This window comes from Pelobates fuscus, chromosome 4 (genome assembly GCF_036172605.1).
Source record: "Pelobates fuscus isolate aPelFus1 chromosome 4, aPelFus1.pri, whole genome shotgun sequence".
Classification (NCBI taxonomy): Eukaryota; Metazoa; Chordata; class Amphibia; order Anura; family Pelobatidae; genus Pelobates; species Pelobates fuscus.
Genome location: NC_086320.1, coordinates 32,241,828 through 32,265,544, shown reverse-complemented (window position 1 = coordinate 32,265,544; position 23,717 = coordinate 32,241,828). Strand labels below are relative to the sequence as shown.

Sequence of the window (23,717 nt, the reverse complement as noted above, 5' to 3'; positions counted from 1 at the left end):
TGAAAGAGGATTAGGGCCCATTTGTTTATTTTATTAAAAAAAACAAAAAACAATATAACACAGAATGCACTAAATAACAATGATTTGTTAGGTAAATATGTTACATATTACCAACGGTTTTACAAATATTTTTAAGTATTTAAACCCAGTGTGTATTTTTTTATTTTTGCAGCTTTAACTTCAATTAGCAATCGTTTGGAGAGCAAATGTTATGTTACACTATTATTTTGGATTGCAAACTCCTTTATATGATACCTGGAATAACAAGATATCTATCATGACTGGGTTAAGGAAGGTTTTGAGTGGACTCATGTCTCAGATCTCATACACTGTAAGCTTAGTAAAATTTGGTTTAAAATGAATTTTGGGTGATCGTGGTTCTTCTGAACTCTGTAACAACAAAACGCTATATAGTCAAATCACAAAACAAACGAAACAGACAATGAACGTTTGTTTTATGACTTCAATGTGTGGCACCAAAAAAAAAAAAGATAATGATGAGATTTCATCTAAGGCAAAGAAAAGGTTTTTTTTTTTTACAGTAAGAGCAATAAGGATATGGAATTCTCTGCCTGAAGAGGTGGTTTTGTCAGAGTCCATACAGATGTTTAAACTGCAGTTGGATAAATACTTGCATAAACATAACATACAGGGATATAATTTCTAATTAGTGGGGGAGTAGCTGCTTGATCCAAGGAGACATCTGACTGCCATTCTGGGATCAAGAAGGATTTTTTTTCCTAGTTTGTTGCAATATTGGAAGCAAAATTGTCTTCACTGATCAAGTGAGAAGTGACACATATATAGCGGGGAAAAGGAGCAGTAAAAAAAAATCTATATTTACATATTTAATACATATATATACTATATGAATATAGATTTATTTTACAGTGTACTTCTTAATATTTTCATATTATTTATATTATGTATACATTTAGCAGTACATCGAGTACATGGCGAAATTAATCCAAACCAAGATGCCACATGGATGTATACGGAATAGCCTCACACAACATTTTTGGGACAAGTCGATTCGGTCAAACCAATTTTTTCTGCCTTGCACATGTCTATTAGTAACATCCTAAGTCTACACTGGGTGATCCTGTTAATGTCAATATAGTGACTAGATGGTCCTGCATTGGGACAGGTTCCTTTCATTGAGTGATGTTTGGGATTTTCAATACTAAACATTATTTACCTCGTCGAAGTCAGCAATAATTTCATTAAGCAACCGGAGGCACTCTACACCTTGGTTATTCATTTCCGTTTGGGAGTAAAAATCAGCAAAACCAGGTATGGAAGCAAACATAACACCAACAGCATCGTAAGACTGGGAGTACAGCTCCTGAAAACAACAAGAGAACAGTACACAGATTTTAATAGATTGGAATGGTTCCCAAGAAAAACAACAACAAAAAGACAAAACATTTTTGTATGTTATATACAACGGGACTGGCTTTTTAATTGGAATATAACACAGCCAGCAGATTTAATCATTGTAATTAAAATGTTTGAGTAACTTTTTCACTTTGCCAGGTCAATTAGTGAGACTAAAATGCTCCAATTTGTATCTTCAGGGAGGTAAGAGCTGTCAGTCATCGTTGTACCTCTTGTGATTCACTACTAATGATGGAATTGGACTTTGTGCAAAACAGATGATCCAAGATTGATAACTCTGCTTTTCCGTAGAGTCTGGTAATTGTTTTGTGGTTTGCTTTGTTGGTCTCTCTGGAGGACGTTTGACCTTTCCCGCGTACTTTAATTAATAAAATACTGATTGTATAGACTTTTTTCCCATCTAATTGCATTGTGTGATCATTCCGTAGCTCCAAATATTCCCACACACATCCCTCTTTAACATCTACGTACCTAGACAAGTGCATTGCTTATTGGTGAAAAATATTGTTAGTATTTTAGTTAATATTTAAAAAACAATTAAGTTCCAATCCAAATATGTTTTTCAACCATTTTAATATGTATTATATGTAGTGATGTCCTGAACGGTTCGCTGGCGAATAGTTCCTGGCAAACATAGCGTGTTCGCGTTCGCCACAGACGGGAACATATTCGATGTTCGGTCCGCCACCTATTTTTTTTTTATTTTGATTTTTTTTGTGGTCTTTCAGACAAATTTACTGATGCTAAGTAAAAATTACTCACTGTTAAAAAAATAAATAAATAAAAGGGTCCCCCTCACTGAGCGGGTAAGGGCCCTAAAGTAAAAAAAAGGGGGAGGACTTACTGTCCTCCCCCCTGGCCCCCACCCCTGAGCGGCAGGTGGGGGCCCTAAATACCAATAGGGGGGGCCAATTGTCCTCCCCCCGGCCCCCACCCCTGAGCGGCGGGTAGGGGCCCTAAATACCAATAGGGGGGGACCTATTGTCCTCCCCCCTGGCCCCCACCCCTGAGCGGTGGGTGGGGGCCCTAAATACCAATAGGGGGGGACCTAATGTCCTCCCCCCGGCCCCCACCCCTGAGCGGCGGGTGGGGGCCCTAAATACCAATAGGGGGGGGACCAATTGTCCACCCCCCGGCCCCCACCCCTGAGCGGCGGGTGGGGGCCCTAAATACCAATATGGGGGGACCTATTGTCCTTCCCCCCGGCCCCCACCCCTGAGTGGTGGGTGGGGGCCCTAAATACCAATAGGGGGACCTAATGTCCTCCCCTCCGGCCCCTACCCCTGAGCGGCGTGTGGGGGCCCTAAATACCAATAGGGGGGGGACCAATTGTCCTCCCCCCGGCCCCCACCCCTGAGCGGCGGGTGGGGGCCCTAAAAAAATGTCCCCCCACAGATGACTAGGGGTCCCCAAACTCATAGTCACCCCCTTCCCCCCCCCAAAAAATGGTCCCCCTACCTACCCCTCTCACCCTAAAAATAATGAGGGGGGAGCAAATAAAGCTAAAAACCTGTAAATAAATAAAAATAAACTTACCATTAGATGTCTTCTTTTTTTCTAAAATATTCTTTCTTCAGCCCCCAAAAAGGGCAAATAAAAAGCCAATATAACCGTCGCACTGTAAAGAAAAGAAAAAAAAACGAGCGCAAAAAAAATTAATCCTTCTTCACCCTTCGAGGGCACGCCGCGTACTGAGCTCCGCAGGGCGGGTCAAGGCCTTTAAAGCCTTGCCACGTCCTGCAATTAGGCTTAGAACACTCTGATTGATTGGTTTAAGCCAATCAGAGTGCTCTGTGTCATTTTACACAGCTTGGGAAAATTTCAAAGAACTTTCCCACACTGTGTAAAATGACACAGAGCACTCTGATTGGGTGGATTTCAAGCCACCCAATCAGAGTGCTCTGTGTCATTTTACACAGCGTGGGAAAGTTCTGTGGAATTTTCCCACGCTGTGTAATTTGACTCATAACACATGATTGGTTACTTAATCCACCAATCAGAGTGTTATGAGTCAAATTACACAGCGTGGGAAAATTCCACAGAACTTTCCCACGCTGTGTAAAATTACACAGAGCACTCTGATTGGGTGGCTTGAAATCCACCCAATCAGAGTGCTCTGTGTCATTTTACACAGCGTGGGAAAGTTTTTTGGAATTTTCCCACGCCGTGTAAAATGACACAGAGCACTCTGATTGGCTTAAACCAACCAATCAGAGTGTTCTAAGCCTAATTGCAGGGCGTGGCAAGGCTTTATAAGCCTTGACCCGCCCTGCAGAGCTCAGTACGCGGCGTGCCCTCGAAGGGTGAAGAATGATTCATTTTTTTTTGCGCTCGTTTTTTTTTTTTTCTTCAAAGTGTGACGGTTCTATTGGCTTTTTATTTGGCCTTTTTGGGGGCTGAAGAAAGAAGATTTTAGAAAAAAGAAGACATCTAATGGTAAGTTTATTTTTATTTTTTTACAGGTTTTTAGCTTTATTGACTCCCCCCTCATTATTTTTAGGGTGAGGGGGGTAGGTAGGGGGACCATTTTTTTGGGGGGGTAGGGGGTGACTAGGGGTTTGGGGACCCCTAGTCACCTGGGGGGGACATTTTTTTAGGGCCCCCACCCACCGTTCAGGGGTGGGGGCCGGGGGGAGGACATTAGGTCCCCCCTATTGATATTTAGGGCCCCCACCCACCGCTCAGGGGTGGGGGCCAGGGGGAGGACAATAGGTCCCCCCTATTGCTATTTAGGGCCCCCACCCGCCGCTCAGGGGTGGGGGCCGGGGGGATGGACAATAGGACCCCCCGTTGGTATTTAGGGCCCTCACCCGCCGCTCATGGGTGGGGGCCGGGGGGAGGACATTAGGTCCCCCCTATTGGTATTTAGGGCCCCCACCCGCCACTCAGGGGTGGGGGCTGGGGACAGGACAATAGGTTCCCCATTGGTATTTAGGGCCCCCACCCACCGCTCATGGGTGGGGGCCAGGGGGGAGGACAATAGGTCCCCCTATTGGTATTTAGGGCCCCCACCCACCGCTCAGGGGTGGGGGCCGGGGGGAGGACAATAGGTCCCCCCCATTGGTATTTAGGCCCCCACCCGCCACTCAGTGGTGGGGGTGGGGGCCGGGGGAGGACAATAGGTCCCCCCCTATTGGTATTTAGGGCCGCCGCTCAAGGGTAGGGGCGGGGGAGGACAATAGGTCCCCCCTATTGGAATTTAGGGCCCCCACCCGCCGCTCATGGGTGGGGGCCGGGAGGGAGGACATTAGGTCCCCCCCTATTGGTATTTAGGGCCCCCACCCACCACTCAGGGGTGGGGGCCGTGGGGGAGGACATTAGGTCCCCCCCATTGGTATTTAGGGCCCCCACCCGCCGCTCAGTGGCGGGGGCCAGGGGGGAGCACATTAGGTTTCCCCCCAATTTGTGTTTAGGGCCCCCACCCACCGCTCAGGGGTGGGGGCCAGGGGGGAGGACATTAGGTCTCCCCCCTTATTCTTGTTTAGGGCCCCCACCCACCGCTCAGGTGGGTGGGGGCCCATCACTATTGTGGCCAGAAAGAGTCCCTGTGGGTTTTAAAATTCGCCTGCCTATTGAAGTCTATGGCGGTTCGCCGGGTTCGCCCGTTCGCGAACATTTGCGGAAGTTCGCGTTCGCCATTCGCGAACGGCAAATTTCATGTTCGCGACAACACTGATTATATGTCTAATCACAGGTTTCTCTGGTTAGTGGAAGACATGTCAGCATACACAATTGCAGAATTTACTTCCTAGACGCATCTTAGTGTCCACGAGGGCTTTAACTCAACATTTACATCTTGTAATCAGCTGCTATGAACGAGTATAATGTCCCGGTATAGTTGGCACTATGGGATTTTATTTTAATTTAGAAATTGGGACAGAATATTTAATTTATTTCCATCCAGATATTTTGGCATATTTACAGCATATATAATATAATAAATAATACAGGAAATCAATTCTCTCCAAATTTACTAAAAACCTCAAGAGAACAAATTTAGAAGTGACACTGCCTACTAGATTTCTATAACACTAAAGGCTAAACGTTGGAGCAGGAATGAAAAGCAAATGTTTGCTCCATAGATTGTAATTTCTGAGATAATGATCATTATTTGTATTATTATTATTATTAAAGGGCTTTGCTTAAACGAGATTACAAGTTATAAATAAATCTTGACAATCATATACTGTAATTAGCTGACAAACTAAAATGCTGGAATATAGGCATATTCACATCCTTAGCATGGCTTTTTGTTAAAATTGTTTTTACTGTTTATAGCTGCGGTGATGAAGTGTCACTGTTTGTAGCTCTAATCTATGGGTTTACACCAGGTATTTTCCTACTGTTGTACATTATAGCCACTTACGCTAGGGAAATGCATCTACTGTCTACACTGCAATACTCTCCTGCCTATGATGACTGAATTTCAAAGATATTTAAAAATTACTTTCTATTGTAACTGATTTCAGCCTTAAGTAAATCTACTTATTGAAACAAAATCTAAAGAACAATGGTCCTAAATGCGTTAATGCAAAATACAATGAACAGAAAAACAGTATTTAAATAAACTCCCTGTAAGTCTAAAGAGAAATCGATTAAAACATGATAAATGGGGCACCCTCCAATAACGTAACTTTTTTAAAATGTTTAGCCCCGTTAAAATGATACGGTCATAGTTTATTATTTGGAACCTCCATGAGTCGTTTAATACCTGCTTTTTTAAATACAATTTTAAGAAATCGCATATTACTGCAAAACAAAGCAAATCTTAAAAAAAAATGTTTTTAAAAATGTATATATATCCTGAATGTGACTTATGTTTTTAAATTAATTCCCAGTCTTTATTTCTAAGCAAATAACATTTTTCTCCAGCAAAACAAGAGACGGCTGAGCAAACAGTTTAAACTATACGTATATTTCAACAGGATGATGATACACATTAGATGCAAGTGCTATGCAATTAATGCAGCTTGTAATTATTATTATTATTATTATTTATTTACGTCTGTTTTTCTCTCTTAATGGTAGTTATTCAGCCATTTGGGGATTTTGATTTCTGACTTAAAATAAATAAATAAAAAAAAAATGAATATTAATAATGGTCACCTGTAAATATTTTAGGTGAATTGATGCTTTCAATGCTCAGAAAATGACGGGACTGTTGCAGTTATTGACATTTAATGGGTTTAAAAAGCCATCTCTTAATATAATGGTTAAGTGGTAAATCTATTATCTGTTATCAGAGTAGAATGTCTGTTGATAGTGCTCAAAATGCTGATTTTTAAGGATATTAAGGAAAAAAAATCAAATAAAAACACACAAACAAGCTATACTCTAGACATGCCTGGCTGGGACATAGGGGGTTACAGTTTATTAGAAGATGCTACAAGTCCCACGGCAAGCACATTTTTTGCATGTGGATGACAGGCCAATCTCTCTGTCCTCTGCTGATCTCTCACAGTCCTTCTTGATGTGTGTTTCTGACTGCCTCTCTGCCATTTCCAACTGGATGGACCCTGCTCACACTCATTTAGTATACTGGAGTATACACTAACAACCAATGGTAGTAGGTTTCCCAGCTCACATAGTGAGAGTGTGTAAGTCCCGTAGCTGTGGCACTAGCTAGAAACTGAGACGCAGTGACTGTTTTAAAGCAGTGAGACAGTTTAAGGTCAAATCTAGTAATGAAATGGAAAGGGAAACGGACAGACAACAGCAGGAAAAAATATAATGGGGGGAAAAATTGTGAGATAATTACTGGGGCAAACACAGACGGAATGTGTGACAGAAAAAGACACGAATGAATACCGAGAAAATAATTGGATACGGTGTGAGATAACGACACTATAAAAGACAATAGAGGGAGGTTAATCAGATAAAGGAAGAACATAGAGACAGCTAGAACAGAAAGAGGAGACAAGAGAGCTTTGGATATCAAGAACTGAGGTTGAAAGAATGGAGAGAGCAATGAGAACATTAAAGGAACTAGTTAGTCAGGCAGGAAATTAGATCACGAAACACTCAGTGGTAACTGTAGCGAGAGGTCATTCTGTTCTTCTAAGGCTGTGTACCATGTAGGTATTTACAGTAACCTCTAGTTAGTAGTAAAACAAAGATAAATAAGTGAATGTAGGTCATTCTCACGTACCATCCACCACTGGTTGATAAATAATTGAATGTAGGTCATTCTCACGTACCATCCACCACCGGTTGATAAATAATTGAATGTAGGTCACTCTCACGTACCATCCACCACTGGTTGATAAATAATTGAATGTAGGTCATTCTCACGTACCATCCACCACTGGTTGATAAATAATTGAATGTAGGTCATTCTCACGTACCATCCACCACCGGTTGATAAATAATTGAATGTAGGTCACTCTCACGTACCATCCACCACTGGTTGATAAATAATTGAATGTAGGTCATTCTCACGTACCATCCACCACTGGTTGATAAATAATTGAATGTAGGTCATTCTCACGTACCATCCACCACTGGTTGATTCATTTTAACTCTTCAAATTAACTGATTTGTGAAAGATTTACATTTTGCGGGAATCGTTTGAGGTTTTGCCTTTTAGGAATACGTGAGTACACTACACACCCCACACATTCTCTCATTCCCCAATAATTATAATGTAGTCTCTTTTTTTATGAGCTTATCAAGACTGCTCAGTGAGTTTCAGTGGGAAAATCCCTAGCAGTAAAAGAAATGGCATATATTACTCGGGGATAGTTATAGTACATCTATATGGTTTAGTGGTAACATATGGTGGGGTGATTATTTTTCCACCACAAATCATTGGAGTGCTAAAGGGACAATTATCAAAATGATAAAAATAGAACAAGACCAATGTGGGAATGTGGCAGAACGCCTAAACCATGTCTACGTATTGACGCGCACACAATTCTTACTCTTTCTTATTCTAAATTTGAAATGGGCTGGACATCTTAGCTTATGTCTGGAAGGATAAACCTACTCAAGCATTGTAACTCTGAGCTCATCCCTTCTTGCTCATTGTATTCCTACGGACTGTTGACGCCTCATCTCTCTCTCGCCACCATGGAAGTGTTAGGTAATTGTGTATAAGCAGGCTACAAGTTATATTTAAATACATATTAGTATTACGTCGTAGCAGATGCAATGCAAATGCAATATAACTTAATGCTGATGTTAGTGATGTTGATTTTGCATGCATGTAACATATCCAAATGCATGTGAAACGTAATAGATGAACCTGTCAAATCTATATAATTAATAAGGCTATATAATATTACCAAAGTCTACCCACTCCCCTAAACCCTGTGGGTGAGGAATTAATGGGACACCACTACTACTTCTCTCAGACAATGGACCTAGGATGGGGGCAATATACTAAGAATACCCAGTTCATCTTAATTTTTTTTATTCCTTGAGTACCAGAAGGAATCCCAACCCTCAATCCCCAGTAATACCAGGTTAGTGCAAGGCACTCTGGAATATAAGCTGTATTTGAGGGTGCCTTCTCTAACTCCTTCAATACCAAGCAATTTCCCCCAAAATTACCACCAGATACCATATTTGTTTTTGCTTTGGAAATTAATGTGAAAATTAATTTTTTGTTTCAGTATGCATCCATTGAATTTTATTTAAAGTACCAAACCAATCCAATCAACATAACCACTACAGTTATAGTGCCAGAAGTGCACTGCCCTCCTCTTGTCTTCCTCCCCCTATTGTAAGTAGTCAAATCCTTTTAGAATGGTTTGACTTCTCACCTGGAGTAGGCCATGGTCCACTTCCTGCCTACACTACTACAATAGAGCAGAGTCTATTGATTGGGCAGTTTCCTGCAGTGCTATGACTCTTAGAGACACTTTGCAGCAAAATGCCTCGCTGCGTGGTTCCTAAGGTAAATCCCCAGATCTTGTACAACTACAACTCTATGATACTCGCTTAGCCTTTGGGATACCAGCTTGGCCAAGATAATACATTTATATGCACGATTTTGCAATAAACAAAATAAGACTTTACCCTAACTCTCTCCCCATTTAAAGAGCTCATATCCTCATCTACAATCCATTCATATATGTGCACTTAGCAAAATGTGAAGATTATTGTGAGCAGACTTGAGCTCTTAACGATATGTTTTTCCTCTAACACAGGAGAGCTTATTGAATGACTGGGTTGCCACTGTATTTTCTTTAATTACAGTCTTTCTTGGTGCTGATTGTTTGGTCCTCGACAAACTAATTCCTGAAGCAGATAGACCACTTTCTTTTAGCCCCTGGCTGAATTGCTTTGACATGTGTTTTATGATAATTGAGGTTCTAGTTGCAGATTACACAGTCCGTAAGATAATTAATGGGATTACAGTATGCACGAAAAATATCACTCAAGAAAACTTGACGTTATGAACAATAATCCATTGGCGTCACAGTGTTGTTCTAAAAAAAGGAAAAAGTTTTATTCCACCATTAGGAGAAAAAAAAAATATTATTAATAAACTGTTTTTTTTTCACAACACCGTGGGTTACTGTTTATAGTTTTCATTTAGGGACTGCGGATCCCTACCACTGCGCTGTAGTGTGTGATCGAACATTACAATTTATTCCACTCTATTTTATTTGGTAAATATTATGTGACATGTAAATCCTGTTTATAATGACACATTGCAAATACTTGTAAGACAATTATAGTGATATCAAAAGATAATCTTCAACCCAAACAATTCTTCAAACATGAAAAAAACTCTTTATTGAGATAGTTATAGTCTTAAACGTGTAGCATTTACCAGGGGTGAATTTCTACTGGCCAGGGCTATATTTTCACTCACCAATGGCGAGTGGCAAGTGGACAATTCTAGCAATGTATATTATATATATATATTCATGTTCACCGTTAAATACCCATATGTTAGTTACACTGCCTACATTTTGTATGTAAAGTACAGATGTGATTGGAATAAAGATTTGTCCTAAATTATTAAAAGTACTGAATGGGCCAAAAACACTGCTTACAAGGAACTCGGGATCCTGGGTCAAACCCATCTTGTTACTTAGTATTAATATTATTATTAATAGTATGAAAGTTATCATATATAATAAAACCTTTATACCTGATGCTTAGAAATCCCAAATTGCAATGTTGTACCAAAGGAAATACATTCCATGTATATAGCTCTTTTTTCACCTGATGATATCCTCGACCGCTGGCTATAGAAAGCCACTCATTACACTCATTACACACGGGATGATTTATGGTTTGCTAAGACCTGGAATTCTACACAGGGTATAAAGGAAAATGAATAATTAAAGACGTACTTCATTATCTCGATCCTTTTCCAAGAAGTGTCGGGCAACGTGGCTTGGAAGAATATTTCTGAGCATGTTCTCATTGTGCTCCCTTAAATCTTTCATTTCGTGGATTTCTTCTTTGGCTTGCACACGCCATAAAAAATCAAGTCTGGCTGTGTATTCCAGCTGTGAAGCAAATATATCACGAAGGGATGAGGAGAATAAAATACTATAAGGCATCCATCGTAGCACAATGGGAAAATATGAAACAGGATTTGTGTTTCTAATATACAAAATAACAGAAGTCGTCACATCTGAATATTATTATTGATAAATAATGCACTAATATATACTGTATCATCAATACCAGCTATTTCTATACGAATATGTATACAACTGCCTCTTTGAGTTTTCTTTGCAATTATTACAGCAGACTTACATTACATAAATCTTACATTTATCTCTGTTCCAGCAGGGTGCTTGAAGACAGCTCCTCTGTTACTACCCCTGTGTGTCAGTGTGTGCATCTCATTATGGTACATCTCCCTGACACACACAGTACATCTCATATATACACTATGGATGCTTTACACACACACACAAGATCCCCTACAGACACACACTGCACAACCTACACAAACACACCACATCCCTGACAAACACAGTACATCTCATTTACACACGATGGATGATTTTACACACACAGACACACACATACACACACACACACACACACACACACCAGATCCCCTACAGACACACACTGCACAACCTACACAAACACACCACATCCCTGACACACAGTATATCTCATATACACACACCAGATCCCCTACAGACACACACTGCACAACCTACACACACACACACCACATCCCTGACACACAGAGTACATCCCATCTACACACAATGGATGCTTTACACACACAGACACACACACACATATACACACACACACACGGTATCCCCTACAGACACACACTGTACAGCCTACATGCACAGTATATCCCTGACACACGCAGTACAACCTTGACACACACAGTGCATCACATATACACACTAGGGATTAATTAGGAATATGCTAAAAACCTTACACACACACACTACACCACCTATACACACACAAAATCCCTGACACACAGAGTGCATCCCTGACACGCAGAGTGCATCCCATATACACACTATGGATCCCTTACGAATATACTAGATCCCCTACAGAGACACACTGCACCACCTACATACACACACAATAGCCCTGACACACAAACAGCTCACTCTACACATGCGCAATACCACAATTAGCCACTAAAAGCATGTGCAGCACTCTCTCCTGGCCTTTGTGTCCTCAGGTATCCCATTTATGGAGACACCAGGACAAGTCAAAAGTAAACACAGCACTGTGCATTACACAGGGCATTTTCCCATGCAAGAGTTTTTTTTAGCAAAGCTCTGTGCATGGGCTGTCCTGGAAGAGCATTGAAGTAACACGGGGGATGTGCTTCTCAATGGTGATGACAGAACACGCCCCCTCTCTGGATCCACCCACCACCAGTGGGCCTCTCTGGTTAGAAAATGTTGGGCTGAATTTTTTCCCAGTCCGGCTCTGTCTGCATGCTACTGTAGGAGGATGCCTGATTTTAGCCAGGCATCTGTGTTTATTATATGTGAGCATGACACGGTGGGCATTCTGGCTGCATTTAGGAACTATATATTGATATATTAAATGGTCTGGTTGTTATTTAACACAGTGAGTGATTCCATCCTTGCTTTGTCTTCCATGAGGCATGTTTTCCCTGACAACATGCAGACAGTGTACATGCATGTACTGGTCTATTCAAAATGCCACAGCATATGTTGTGCATGAGGCTTAGAGCCAGGGGATATTCCATTTATGGTCACAAACCTGCTACATATAAAGAAATTAGGATGCTGAGTTACATTACAACACATTAATTCCTGTACTCTCCAGATACACCGAAACAGGTCTACTGAAATAAAGGAAAGCTTTTAATGGGTATTTTTTTTTACCCAGCTGCCTATCTAGAAGTGCTTGGCATAATGTGGAGCTAGAATCATTCCTCCTTGGGATTGCTGCCACTAAAGTCATTTTAACAGCTGCAGCCGATGAGGCAAATAGTGGAAATCAAAAGCATTTAAAAAATAACAATATAGCAAGCCAAGAAATACAGAGAGGACAAAATTGCTTTGCATATGGTTTAAGAAAACAGCCCTATCTACACAAATATAAAGCCTTCACGCGTCTACTTTGCAATACAATGTATTTCTATATGTTATATTTATATTACGTATTATACTTTCCACATCATTGCCTGCTTTTCTATACTTCCACTATTTTACTGCAAAACACTAATTCTGCAATCCGTTAGTATGTACTAATAGACATTAAAAACGATATGGCGTGACAGTGGTGCGTTCCCAGCGATAGGATTACAAATGAGTTTATTTAAATGTCTGGCATGCATGGTACTAGCTTAGGGGGCACACAAGGTCATTACCTAAACTTAAAAAAAAAAAAAAAAATGATGTAGATTTATTTTTCATGTTTCAGATTCAATTCTTGAATCGCCCACTTTCCTGATGTCAGCCAACCTCACAGTGCGAAGCGAACACAGAAACGTAATTATATTCTTGATACATAAACACTATATGATTAGAATGAAATAAACTGCCTTTATAAACTGGCTTTAAATATAGCTACATAACAACGTAGCTGGAGATAGACGGATCATCTGTCTATCACTATATAATCTACAATTAAAAAGAAACATTACATCGGTATATGATATATATTTATATATATATATATATTTCCTTTCTATTTCTCTCTTCTAAAACATTCAACACCTGATGAGTACTTTTTTTAGTGTAATGTCAGTCGATCCATGTATCCATCCATGTATCCATCATAAATATCTAGTAATAAGTAATATAAAATATATATTATACTTGATATATGTATATGGAGTGGACATGGATGTATACACATACAGATTTCCATTTAACAAGCCAGTGGAGACACCAATTAAAGGTAATAATGATTCCCATGTTCTATTCAGGTATTTGTTACTGATAATTGTGCTGATATAAATTGTTCTGGTAAATGACAAAATGTCAAAAACCAATGACAGCAAACCATTAACTAGCCCTAATTGAGTTTGTAGAGAGCTTCACATGCATCTCAGCTAATCAAAATGAAGATTTATTCAGAAAGCATCCTAAAAAAAGCATTTTATATTCATACGAAACCCAGTAATTTCTCTCATGTGCTGAATAATGACACCAGCGATTTGTAAAATATCAATTGAGAAAATAGAGATCGTAATATTTTTCTCGTACATCACATCGAGATGCTAGTGTACGTGGTTCGATATGGTAACACAATAGCACGTAGGTTCTGTTAAACAACAGTTATGAAATAATATCACTTTACTGCTTACAATAAAGTAACATTGTACACAGTAACATTATCAATGTCCATTACTCTTCATAATATTTGCTACATTTATAATAAAAATGGGAAATTATGGGGGCGGAGCCAAAGCTTGAGCCAAGCAGACGCCATTGCTGACTGCTCCACACTTATCTTGCAAATCTCACCTGAAATCGCTATACCTATTCGATAAACACCAAAAGACACAGAGACATTGCAAGCTGGGTGATAGGCCATGTTGTTTGATGTCTTTCTTGTTCACACTGAGGCACACAAAGCCAAAACGCAAAGCTGAGGCCTACCGCTCTCCGCAGACACGAGGCCTGGAGAAACTCCTCGACAGCTTTCTGGAGGCACATGACACAAAAGAGTTGGAAATCCAACTAACGTCTCCACAGCCACACAATCTACATATCGGGCGCAGATCACAAAAACTCAGCAGGGACATCGGAGGCACACCAGATTGAGGCAGCACTAGATCCCACGCCACAGTGCACTGAAAGGGGCACCTCGCCTCCACACTACCGGTTAGAACCAGACAAGCCTACACCTTACCGACAGCTCTGCCCCGACGACCAAAGGGGACCTCAATATCCTCCTCTATCAGTGCAACAACTGCATACCCAACAATGCTATCTATCTCAGTGGCTGACTACCATTGAGGATCAACAATGCCGCAAAAATATAAAAATTCGGGTCGTCCTTGCAGAGATAACAGTGGAGGAACTACCTCACTATACTCGGAGACTACGCACGGTGGCCAAGAAACTTACCTTGGAAGGGATATACCACATCCCCAGCTCAGCTACCTCCTCTCCCACAATGCCATGGGATGTTATAGTGCGCTGCACCTCAACCACTGACAAGTCCCACATCATGGCAGCTCTGCGTGGCAAAACTCTCATCTAAGCTTTTTTCAAGACCTCTCCAAAGCAACCCTACAGTGGCGCAGATCTTTGGGGTCAGTCACCACTCACCTTCTGTCCTTAGGGGTGCCGTATCGCTGGGGATCTGGGGGCTCCCTAGTGGTGAAACGCATTGGAGCTACTCACACGCTCGCCAGTCGACACATAAGCATTCTTTCAAGCACTGGGACTGCAACTAGCTGTAACAGGAGCACCCACCAGTGCCCCTGACAGATCTTGGGACCTGGCCAACATCAAACCCTTCATCCCCAGAGACTCCAACACACAAGGGACTCATGCCGACACACCGGACCTGAGAAACTGGACCTGTGCTGAAGTTGACGGGTAACCCACTGTTTTGCCTTTATTTTATTGTTAGTTACTCATTTGTTCCTAATGTTTTACACTTGCAAAACGTGAGCACTGATTGAAACAGGGCAATACTCAATGTAGATTAAGATAGGTCTACTAACATACCAAGTACCTATCTATGTAAGATTTCTGCCGAGGCATTCACTAGCATCACATTTAGTATGTTGTAGTATGTACAAATTGTGTATGTATGCCTTTGATTATGTGTGTGTGTAGGTCTGTGATTGTGTGTGTTTGTCTGTGATTGTGTGTATGTGGTTATGTGTGTGTATGTCTGTAATTATGTGTGTATGTCTGTGGTTATGTTTATGTGTTTTTTATCTGTGTTAATATCTATATCTATATTAATATAATATCTATATTATGTGTGCATGTCTGTTCTAATGTTTGAATATATCTGCAATTGTGTCTGTACATGTCAGTGATTAGAAGTGTGTATGACTGTGATTATGTGTGTGCATAAAAATGTGTTTGTATTTAGTAAATAGCTCTCTAATTGGTTTCCTTAATTATAGCAAATAAGGGTGTTATCTACTAAACAGCTGAAAGAGCAAAATTAAGGAAATTGTTTTCTTAATAATTGATCTTTCCCCTGTTTATGTGGGATTGCCATATTTATGTATACCAAATTAGGGTGCTTTTTAGCAGACAGTTACCTTACTTTTTGTCCTTAAATATGCCAATCCCAAATAAAGATAGCAAATAATGGAGACATCAATTAAACATTTTAAAGATTAATATTAAGAGGTGTCATTAGCCAGCCTAGAACAAGATTTCCGGGTGGCTAATGTAAATTCTGTGCAAATTTGGTGTCTGACACCAGCATGACGGTGGCAGACAGTCAATGACAGCATGTTACCCCACAGTGGAAATTATTGGTGCCCTTCATTTTTGACTGTGGTATCTTACGTATCCCCCTATGTATTGTTCGTAGAGTTGCCACTAGTGCTCATATTAAGGAACTTCATGATCATCTCAACAATTCACTCACTAGAGTTTGAGGTGGGTACTAAGAACATCTAGGTCCTGGGATATATATGTAAAAGAGCGCAAGCAACATTTCTTTTTCCTGGTTTTATCATTTCATATAATAATGGTGTTACTTTTTTTACACACATCCTGAAACTAGCAACATGTTTAGCATTACCAATATCAAGGAGCCTGATATCGTAAACATCATACACATTCCAAACACGTGTGAAATGGTTTGCTTGTCACTCTCAGGATGCTAACCTGAAGTATTCTGCACCAAACATAGAATAATATACTTTATCTTTGAGTCCATAAAACATTGACTTATCCTTTTGTATTTACAGCCGATGAATATTATTTGTCTGTATTTTTGTTTATGTATCTCTTTCATTGTATATTTAATACACGTGTTCAGCATTTTGAGTGTGATTTTAATAGTGAAATGCCCAAGAGTAGATGTATACGATTAAAGTGAATATTTGCCTTACCTGCTGTCCATGATAAAATACAGCTAACAGAAACATCATCATTAGGAGCAAGGATGCTTCCTTCGTCCCCAGGAAGTCTGTGCTGGAAAAGATAAAGCAACAATGGTGCACATTTATTGATCTGACAAAAGAGATTGCAGTCAAAGTCCGGGCTCTTTCCATTAAAAAGAGAACCTTGTAATGTAACACTTAGAATGCACTATGTAGTTCTGCCCCTGCAGTTTAAAATCCATTATTTTCTTCATGAAATACAAATGAAAAAAAAACACACCACCACTTACAAACACAAGCAGAAGGACGAGCAAGCTAAAGGCCGCTTGCGTGTTTTAAGAGTTGTATAATCTACATCAGCTGTAGGGTATGCTGTTTTTGACATCATTTCAGCATTATCTTATGTTTAAAGTGAATTAGCACCAACATCTAATTAACCCCAGATAGTAATTAAATAAAGAAGAATATACAGTGTAATAAACAAAACAAGAACGGTCCCACTTACTTTCCATTATGATGAAAACTATCATAGCGTTGAAAAAGGGAAGCATAAACTATTTGTGTTAGCAGTGCATATATTGCCACCATGATGATCAGAACCAGCAGCTTCAGAACAGAGTTGAGGCGTAGAAAGACGGCGCAGGTCACCATTGCAAGAACGCCGGTGAAGACAAAGTACTAGACGGATAAAAGAAATCCAAAATAATTAACCACTTCCCTTTTTATTTATTAACAAAAAAGGTCTATTTTATAGTAGGGATGCATGGGATGCAATAAAACAACAACAATATTGTGAATACATTGTACGAGAATTTGTAAAAAATTTACATTTTGCATATTTGTTAATTCATCTTTGACAAAAAATATTGAGGTAAATCAAGTTTTAAAAATTGTATGTCACATTTGGATTGGAAACATAGCTAAGCAAAAATATTTTTCCAATTTGTCCATTCTGGCATTAAATTTGGAATTCAAAGTCGTCAGTGCCTCGCAATTCAGGGCTTCGTGAATAACCAGTGGTTTCTAAGGTTATTTAGCATTTTTAGCCAAATCTGCACAAGTTGTTCCTTTGTAAATACAATCCACTATCATTAACCCCCTACCCATCAAAAGGGTCAACAGCATATTTCACAGTGCTGGGTTTAAATGGCGCCTTGCACAGCTCAAAGGGTCAAATATGCCATTCAGAGCGAAAGCCCACAGAATAAATGTGTTGTCATAGAAAACTCTAAAATGTACTTGTCTGTGCTGAAATGCCTCCTTCAGAGTGGTTTAAACAAGCTTATTTTCCACCTAGCTGCTCATTCATTCTTATGCACTGATGCACTTTGTGTCAATAACATATTATTAGTCCAAACACTCTTTTGCTGCAGAGTATATGCAGCTAATTTGAGTATCCCTCATGTCACTTGTCTGCCATTTATCGAAGAAAAAAAAATTCACAGCTTTGTCAAATCTCAAACTGTGACATATTTTGACTCCCTCACACTTCAATGAAGAGATACACTCAGGTTAAAAAAATAAATATATAGAAAAACATAACGACACAAAATAACGATGTTTTGTCAGGAGCTTTGTAGGAGAAAAAGTGGCTCCAATTAACTCATTGAGTGACTGATGGACATGTTACGTTGTTCTGGATGTTTGAGTATCGGGGGATGAAATACCGTTCTTCAAGTTCAGGAATATACAACCATTGACATGCCAGATTTTCTAGACAACATTGTTGACAAATCTTTTCTAATGTACAATGAATATGTCTGGCAATTCGACCAGTAGGTGGAGCTGTAGCAAGCTTTAAAGTTTATTCACTGGTGTGTGTGCAACAGTAAAAAAATAAAAAATTAAAAAGTTTGTTTCGGACTGGTGTAATTTCATTACCGAATATTTATGAGCATTCAACTCTAAACAGTAAACTGTATTTTCTAAGGAATCTGTATAATGAAAGGCTTGTAAAGGAAATGAATGGCCATTTGAAGGCTGTCTGTTATTGATGTAGATATGAAATATATTCACGTAGTGCTATTATTTATTGTTGTGTAGTCTTCTGGAGTTATTTATTCAAATTCCTCCTGAAAGCCACCAGCCTGAACTATATTTACCAGGTACTGCCCATCGGTGAACTTAAAACTGTGCATCAAGACTTAAGGAAAAGACTTGATTATTTTACATGCAGTCATGGAGCCAATAACAATCTCAATCACCCAATAAAACCACTCCTCGAAGTATATGAAAACACCACAGCACTAATCCTACGGCTCTGAGGTCCGAAACTTATCTCTAATGAGGAACTAGTTAGAATGTGACAAAACCTTCACAATGAATAAAACAGGTAACAGATAAACAGAGATACTGTAAACAATATGTGCAGAGTTTCCCTTATTGCTCTCTATAGAAAATATCATCCGCATTCTGGCACTATCTAAAAAATAGCAACACACGTACCTTGAAAGAAATTAATTTCTGACCAACAGTTCTATTGCAGTACTAATACAACCTGCGAAGGAACAGACTCAATGAACACTTTGATGGGAGAAAGATAAGTTGTTGGATTGTAGCCAAAAGGATTGTAGTCCATTCTTAGTATTCAGTTACACCCTGTATTTTTTTTTTCGATGGCTCAACTTCAGATTTGAGCAGGGACACACCGAATGGCAAGTTATTTTGGCTGTTGTCCATTCTCCGTATTCTCCTGTACCCTGTTATTTTGCTCTCCCCAACATTAAAGGGTAATACAGACGTGAACCCCATGCTCACTGTGCCTAAAGGAGTATTGACTATACCTCAATGACGAAGTCTAACAAGGCTGAAACGATCACCTGGGTTGCTGTATTTTGGGTCTGTCCTGCCCTTTTTGAGTGCAATCAGTCTGATATGCAAATGGTTCAGGCTCTACCTATAATGGCACAAGATGAACTAAAACCAGCTTTAGAACTGAACAGCGACCCAGCGAAGGGCAAGCTATTTGAGAGGTTGTCTGTTCTTAGTATTCTCATACAACCTGTTTTTTAGTTTGATGGTACCCCTCATCTTCAGACATCAGGGATGTACCACAATCCACGCAGCACAAGTGCATCAGTAGGAGCACTATCTGTACTTTGATTAAACTCAGGGCGTTAAGCCTGTGCCCATGGCACTTTAAAAGCACTCTGCACATGTGATGCTCTGAGTGTGTCTTACCAGACAGGATGTCAGACAGGCTGACATATTTCTACGCCAGGCTGACACTCCCCTTTTTTGGGTAGACCCACCTACTTGTACATCACCAGTGACACAAGCCACTGGCATTTCTCCTATAGACATGCTCATTTTTGCCCCATTTTCCTACCTCTTAATCTTGAGAGTTATGATGTTCTAGAACCTAGAATTATCCTAGGACATACACAAAAATATGATAAGCATAAATTAATTGATAAATACAAGAAAATACTTAAAGAAAGAGAAGACAATGAGAGATCAGAGATGGTTCTCAAAGTCTACGAGTCCACAAAGCTATAGAAAGCAGTCCGAGTATAATTTTGGTGAAGAAAGGCAAGACATCTGACAAAGAACAGTTCCATCTGAGAAGATGAACCTAGTGGGCAGATGCTGGAGTCATCGAAAGAAAGAGATAAAGCAGCAACAAAGAATAATGTTTATATGTCACACATTGCTTATTAGTGAGTTAACTTGCAATACTGATGGCTGTCATACCAAATCCTAGAAAACAATAAATAATCTGCAAAGGGGAATTTAATAGTAGAAATGTTTGTAGGATAGAGCCATGTACTGAATATTTGTTGTTATTATAACGATCCATTTATCTGTAAAGTTGAATGTCCTGCATTCCCCCCCAGGATCATAAACAAACACCTCACTTGGTACTGACAAAGTACCACAATGTAGTCTTGAATTATACAAACAGCTGACTATTGTTCGTATTAAAACAATGTTTCTCTTCCACTTGGAACTGGAACAATTCATTGATACACCTTTACAACAGCACCATTTTTTTCTCAAAACACAAATGGTTAAAGAACACATTCCATTTTCCTTGATAGTCTCTTATTAAGCACAAAGCATGCACTAGATATATGTAGTGTAAAACGACCTTTACAGAAGGGTTCCAGCTGCAATATGTTTATTACCTCCGGATAGAAGCAGATGTCAGTGATGGATGCTGAAGAGTTGAAGGTCTGATTTTTTGAGGTAATGGATTTGTCAAAGTCACACCAGACCTGAAACAAATGTATACAGAGGATGAATCTCATTAACGTCATTTTTATTGGAAACAATACAAATATTTTCCTTCTCTAATAAACCAACGATGCTGGAAAATTGATTTCAAAGGTACAAATATTTGTGGGGATGTGCACCTATAAAGAATCCTCCTGTTTTAATGTATATGCCACATCTACATGGCTACTGCAGTCGATGCACATTTTTGGTTCTAGCTATAATATGTGTCTTACTGTGTACTTATAAATAATACCAGGGTCAGTTTGTTAGAGTCTGGACAAGAGAAATATTGTAAATCTTTTCCTCAAACAGGTAAGAGGTCAGAGAGGGTTATTTAACAGGTCAGGAATTGAGAATAAAATGAGGAGTTGCTCATTTCAAGCTTAAAGAACTGAATTGGAGACATTTTTCAACTCGGCTGGTGTTCCAGATTCAGACTAAAATCTGCAGTTCCCCAGTCAGTCTCCAATAATTCCTGGTTTACTACATATAGTGATGTCCCGAACGGTTCGCTGGCGAATAATTCCTGGCGAACATAGCTTGTTCGCGTTCGCCACGGATGGCGAACATATGCGATGTTTGGTTCGCCCCCTATTCGTCATCATTGAGTAAACTTTGACCCTGTACCTCACAGTCAGCAGACACATTCCAGCCAATCAGCAGCAGACCCTCCCTCCCAGACCCTCCCACCTCCTAGACAGCATACAATTTAGATTAATTCTGAAGCTGCATTCTTTTTTTTCTTTTTTTTTTTCTTTTTTTTTTTTTAGACAGAAGTGTGTTATATTTGAGCATGCTAGGCTGAACGTGTGTATATCATGGCTAGTTGCACTGAGGGTATGAGTATATAGCAGTACATTGTTGTGAAAGATGGCTCTAATGTTTAGGGTGTAGCTTGCACGTTATCAACTGTGTATTTATATCAGCAGCTCCACCACTAGCTATAAATCAAGTGTGAGTCGCCCCATGAGATGAGACTAGTGAATAACATAATACATGAACGGTTAAGGTAAAGGCATGTAAGGAACTACGACAATAAACTCTTTAGGAGGTGAAATAATGACATGTTTAAACGCTTGCTACTTTACGATTAGTTAATGTGCAGAGAGCAGTTCATGTGATCAAAGGCATGGTATGGAGGATCGGCTATAGTGGGACATGCTTGGCAGGCTGCTGTTTACTGCTTGTGCTCATCCGATCCCTTCTGGGTGCCAGGTGCAGACCCTGGGAGTCCCTGATACCTGGAACAACAAAGGCAAGTCTCTGGCTGAGTGCCGGGTTCGCGGCTTGAGGTGGTGGAGGCTTGTTTTGTCGGGTGGTCAGATCTGTCCTGGTGGTGCTTCACGTCCGGTGCAGGATTGTGGTGGCTTAAGGTGGAGGCGAGTGCTTGATGTGGGGCAGGCTCTGCATTTCTATTTGTGCCTCCGGTCCCGTCTTCGACGCCTTTTACGTTGGTGGATTTTAATGGGGACTGCTTCGCTTAGCTGTGGTGGAGCTTGTTGGGGCTGTGGTGGAGCTTGTTGGGGCTTCCTGCTTGTTATTTGCTTCCAAAATTGATTAAAGAGTCTGTCCAGCTTAGACTCAATATCCTGCCATGCTTTGCTGGTACCAGGAGGACACGCAGCTGCCGCCATATTGGGAGAGTCGCAGATGCGTATGTCAGCCTGGGCGGCTATGCTCTGTGCGTCCATTAGCTCCAGACAGCCTCTCAGGGGTGGACCGGGATAACCCCCACCGGTCTGAAGGGGGGTAATGGAGCTCCTGCCGGGAAGTAGCTGCTCCTGGGCATCCCAGGATGAGCACCAGGCCACACCTGCCACGCAGAGGTAAGTAAGACTCTGTCGAGTTGCTGACCGCTATTAAGCATGTCGGGTCGGTCAGGTAGGAGCAACATTGCTGGGTCATCCCCTTCTGGGGTGAAATTCGCTTGTTGATAACTGCTTAAAGTGAGATATTGAGGGAGCTCACACAAAGTGCGTCTTTCCTCCATGACAGCTAGGCCCCGCCCCCCGGAAGCTGCATTCTTAGTGAGAGGAGGGACAGTGTAGCTGCTGCTGATTTAATAGGGAAATCGATAGCTAGGCTAGTGTATTCAGTGTCCACTACAGTCCTGAAGGACTCATCTGATCTCTGCTGTAAGGACAGCACCCCAAAAAGCCCTTTTTAGGGCTAGAACATCAGTCTGCTTTTTTTTTTCTTCTGTGTAATCTAATTGCTGTTGCCTGCCTGCCAGCGTGTGTGTCAGGCTCACAGCGTATACTGTGCCCACTTGCCCAGTGCCACCACTCATATCTGGTGTCACAATAGCTTGCATTTAAAAAAACCCAAAACTTTTTTGACTGTAATATAATAGCAGTCAGTTTCCTTCACACGTGTGCATTTCAGGGCCTGCCAGGGCACAGTGTCACACCAGTGCAACTCATATCTGGTGTAACAGTAGTGTACATTAAAAAAAACAAAACTAGAAATTTGACTGTGAAATAATAACAGTCAGTTTCCTTCACACGTGTGCGTTTCAGGGCCTGCCACTGCACAGTGTCACACCAGTGCAACTCATATCTGGTGTAACAGTAGTGAACATTTAAAAAAAAAAAATACAGGGGGCTTGTTGTCACCTTTCGGGGACCCTGGGTGTTGTACG

The 23,717-nt window shown here is 40.5% G+C and overlaps 1 protein-coding gene across 1 annotated transcript in view; it reads right to left on the bottom strand.

The window, feature by feature from the left end:
- ADCY8 (adenylate cyclase 8) overlaps positions 1-23,717 on the bottom strand; it is a 278,636-nt gene that overhangs the window by 15,869 nt on the left and 239,050 nt on the right. Inside the window, exons 11-15 of the mRNA XM_063451052.1 lie at positions 20,986-21,075; positions 17,364-17,536; positions 16,868-16,949; positions 10,707-10,865; positions 1,199-1,345 (exon numbers count right to left, since the gene is read on the bottom strand). Of these exons, the coding sequence (XP_063307122.1) occupies positions 1,199-1,345; positions 10,707-10,865; positions 16,868-16,949; positions 17,364-17,536; positions 20,986-21,075 (651 nt within the window). The remainder of the gene's footprint in view (positions 1-1,198; positions 1,346-10,706; positions 10,866-16,867; positions 16,950-17,363; positions 17,537-20,985; positions 21,076-23,717) is intronic.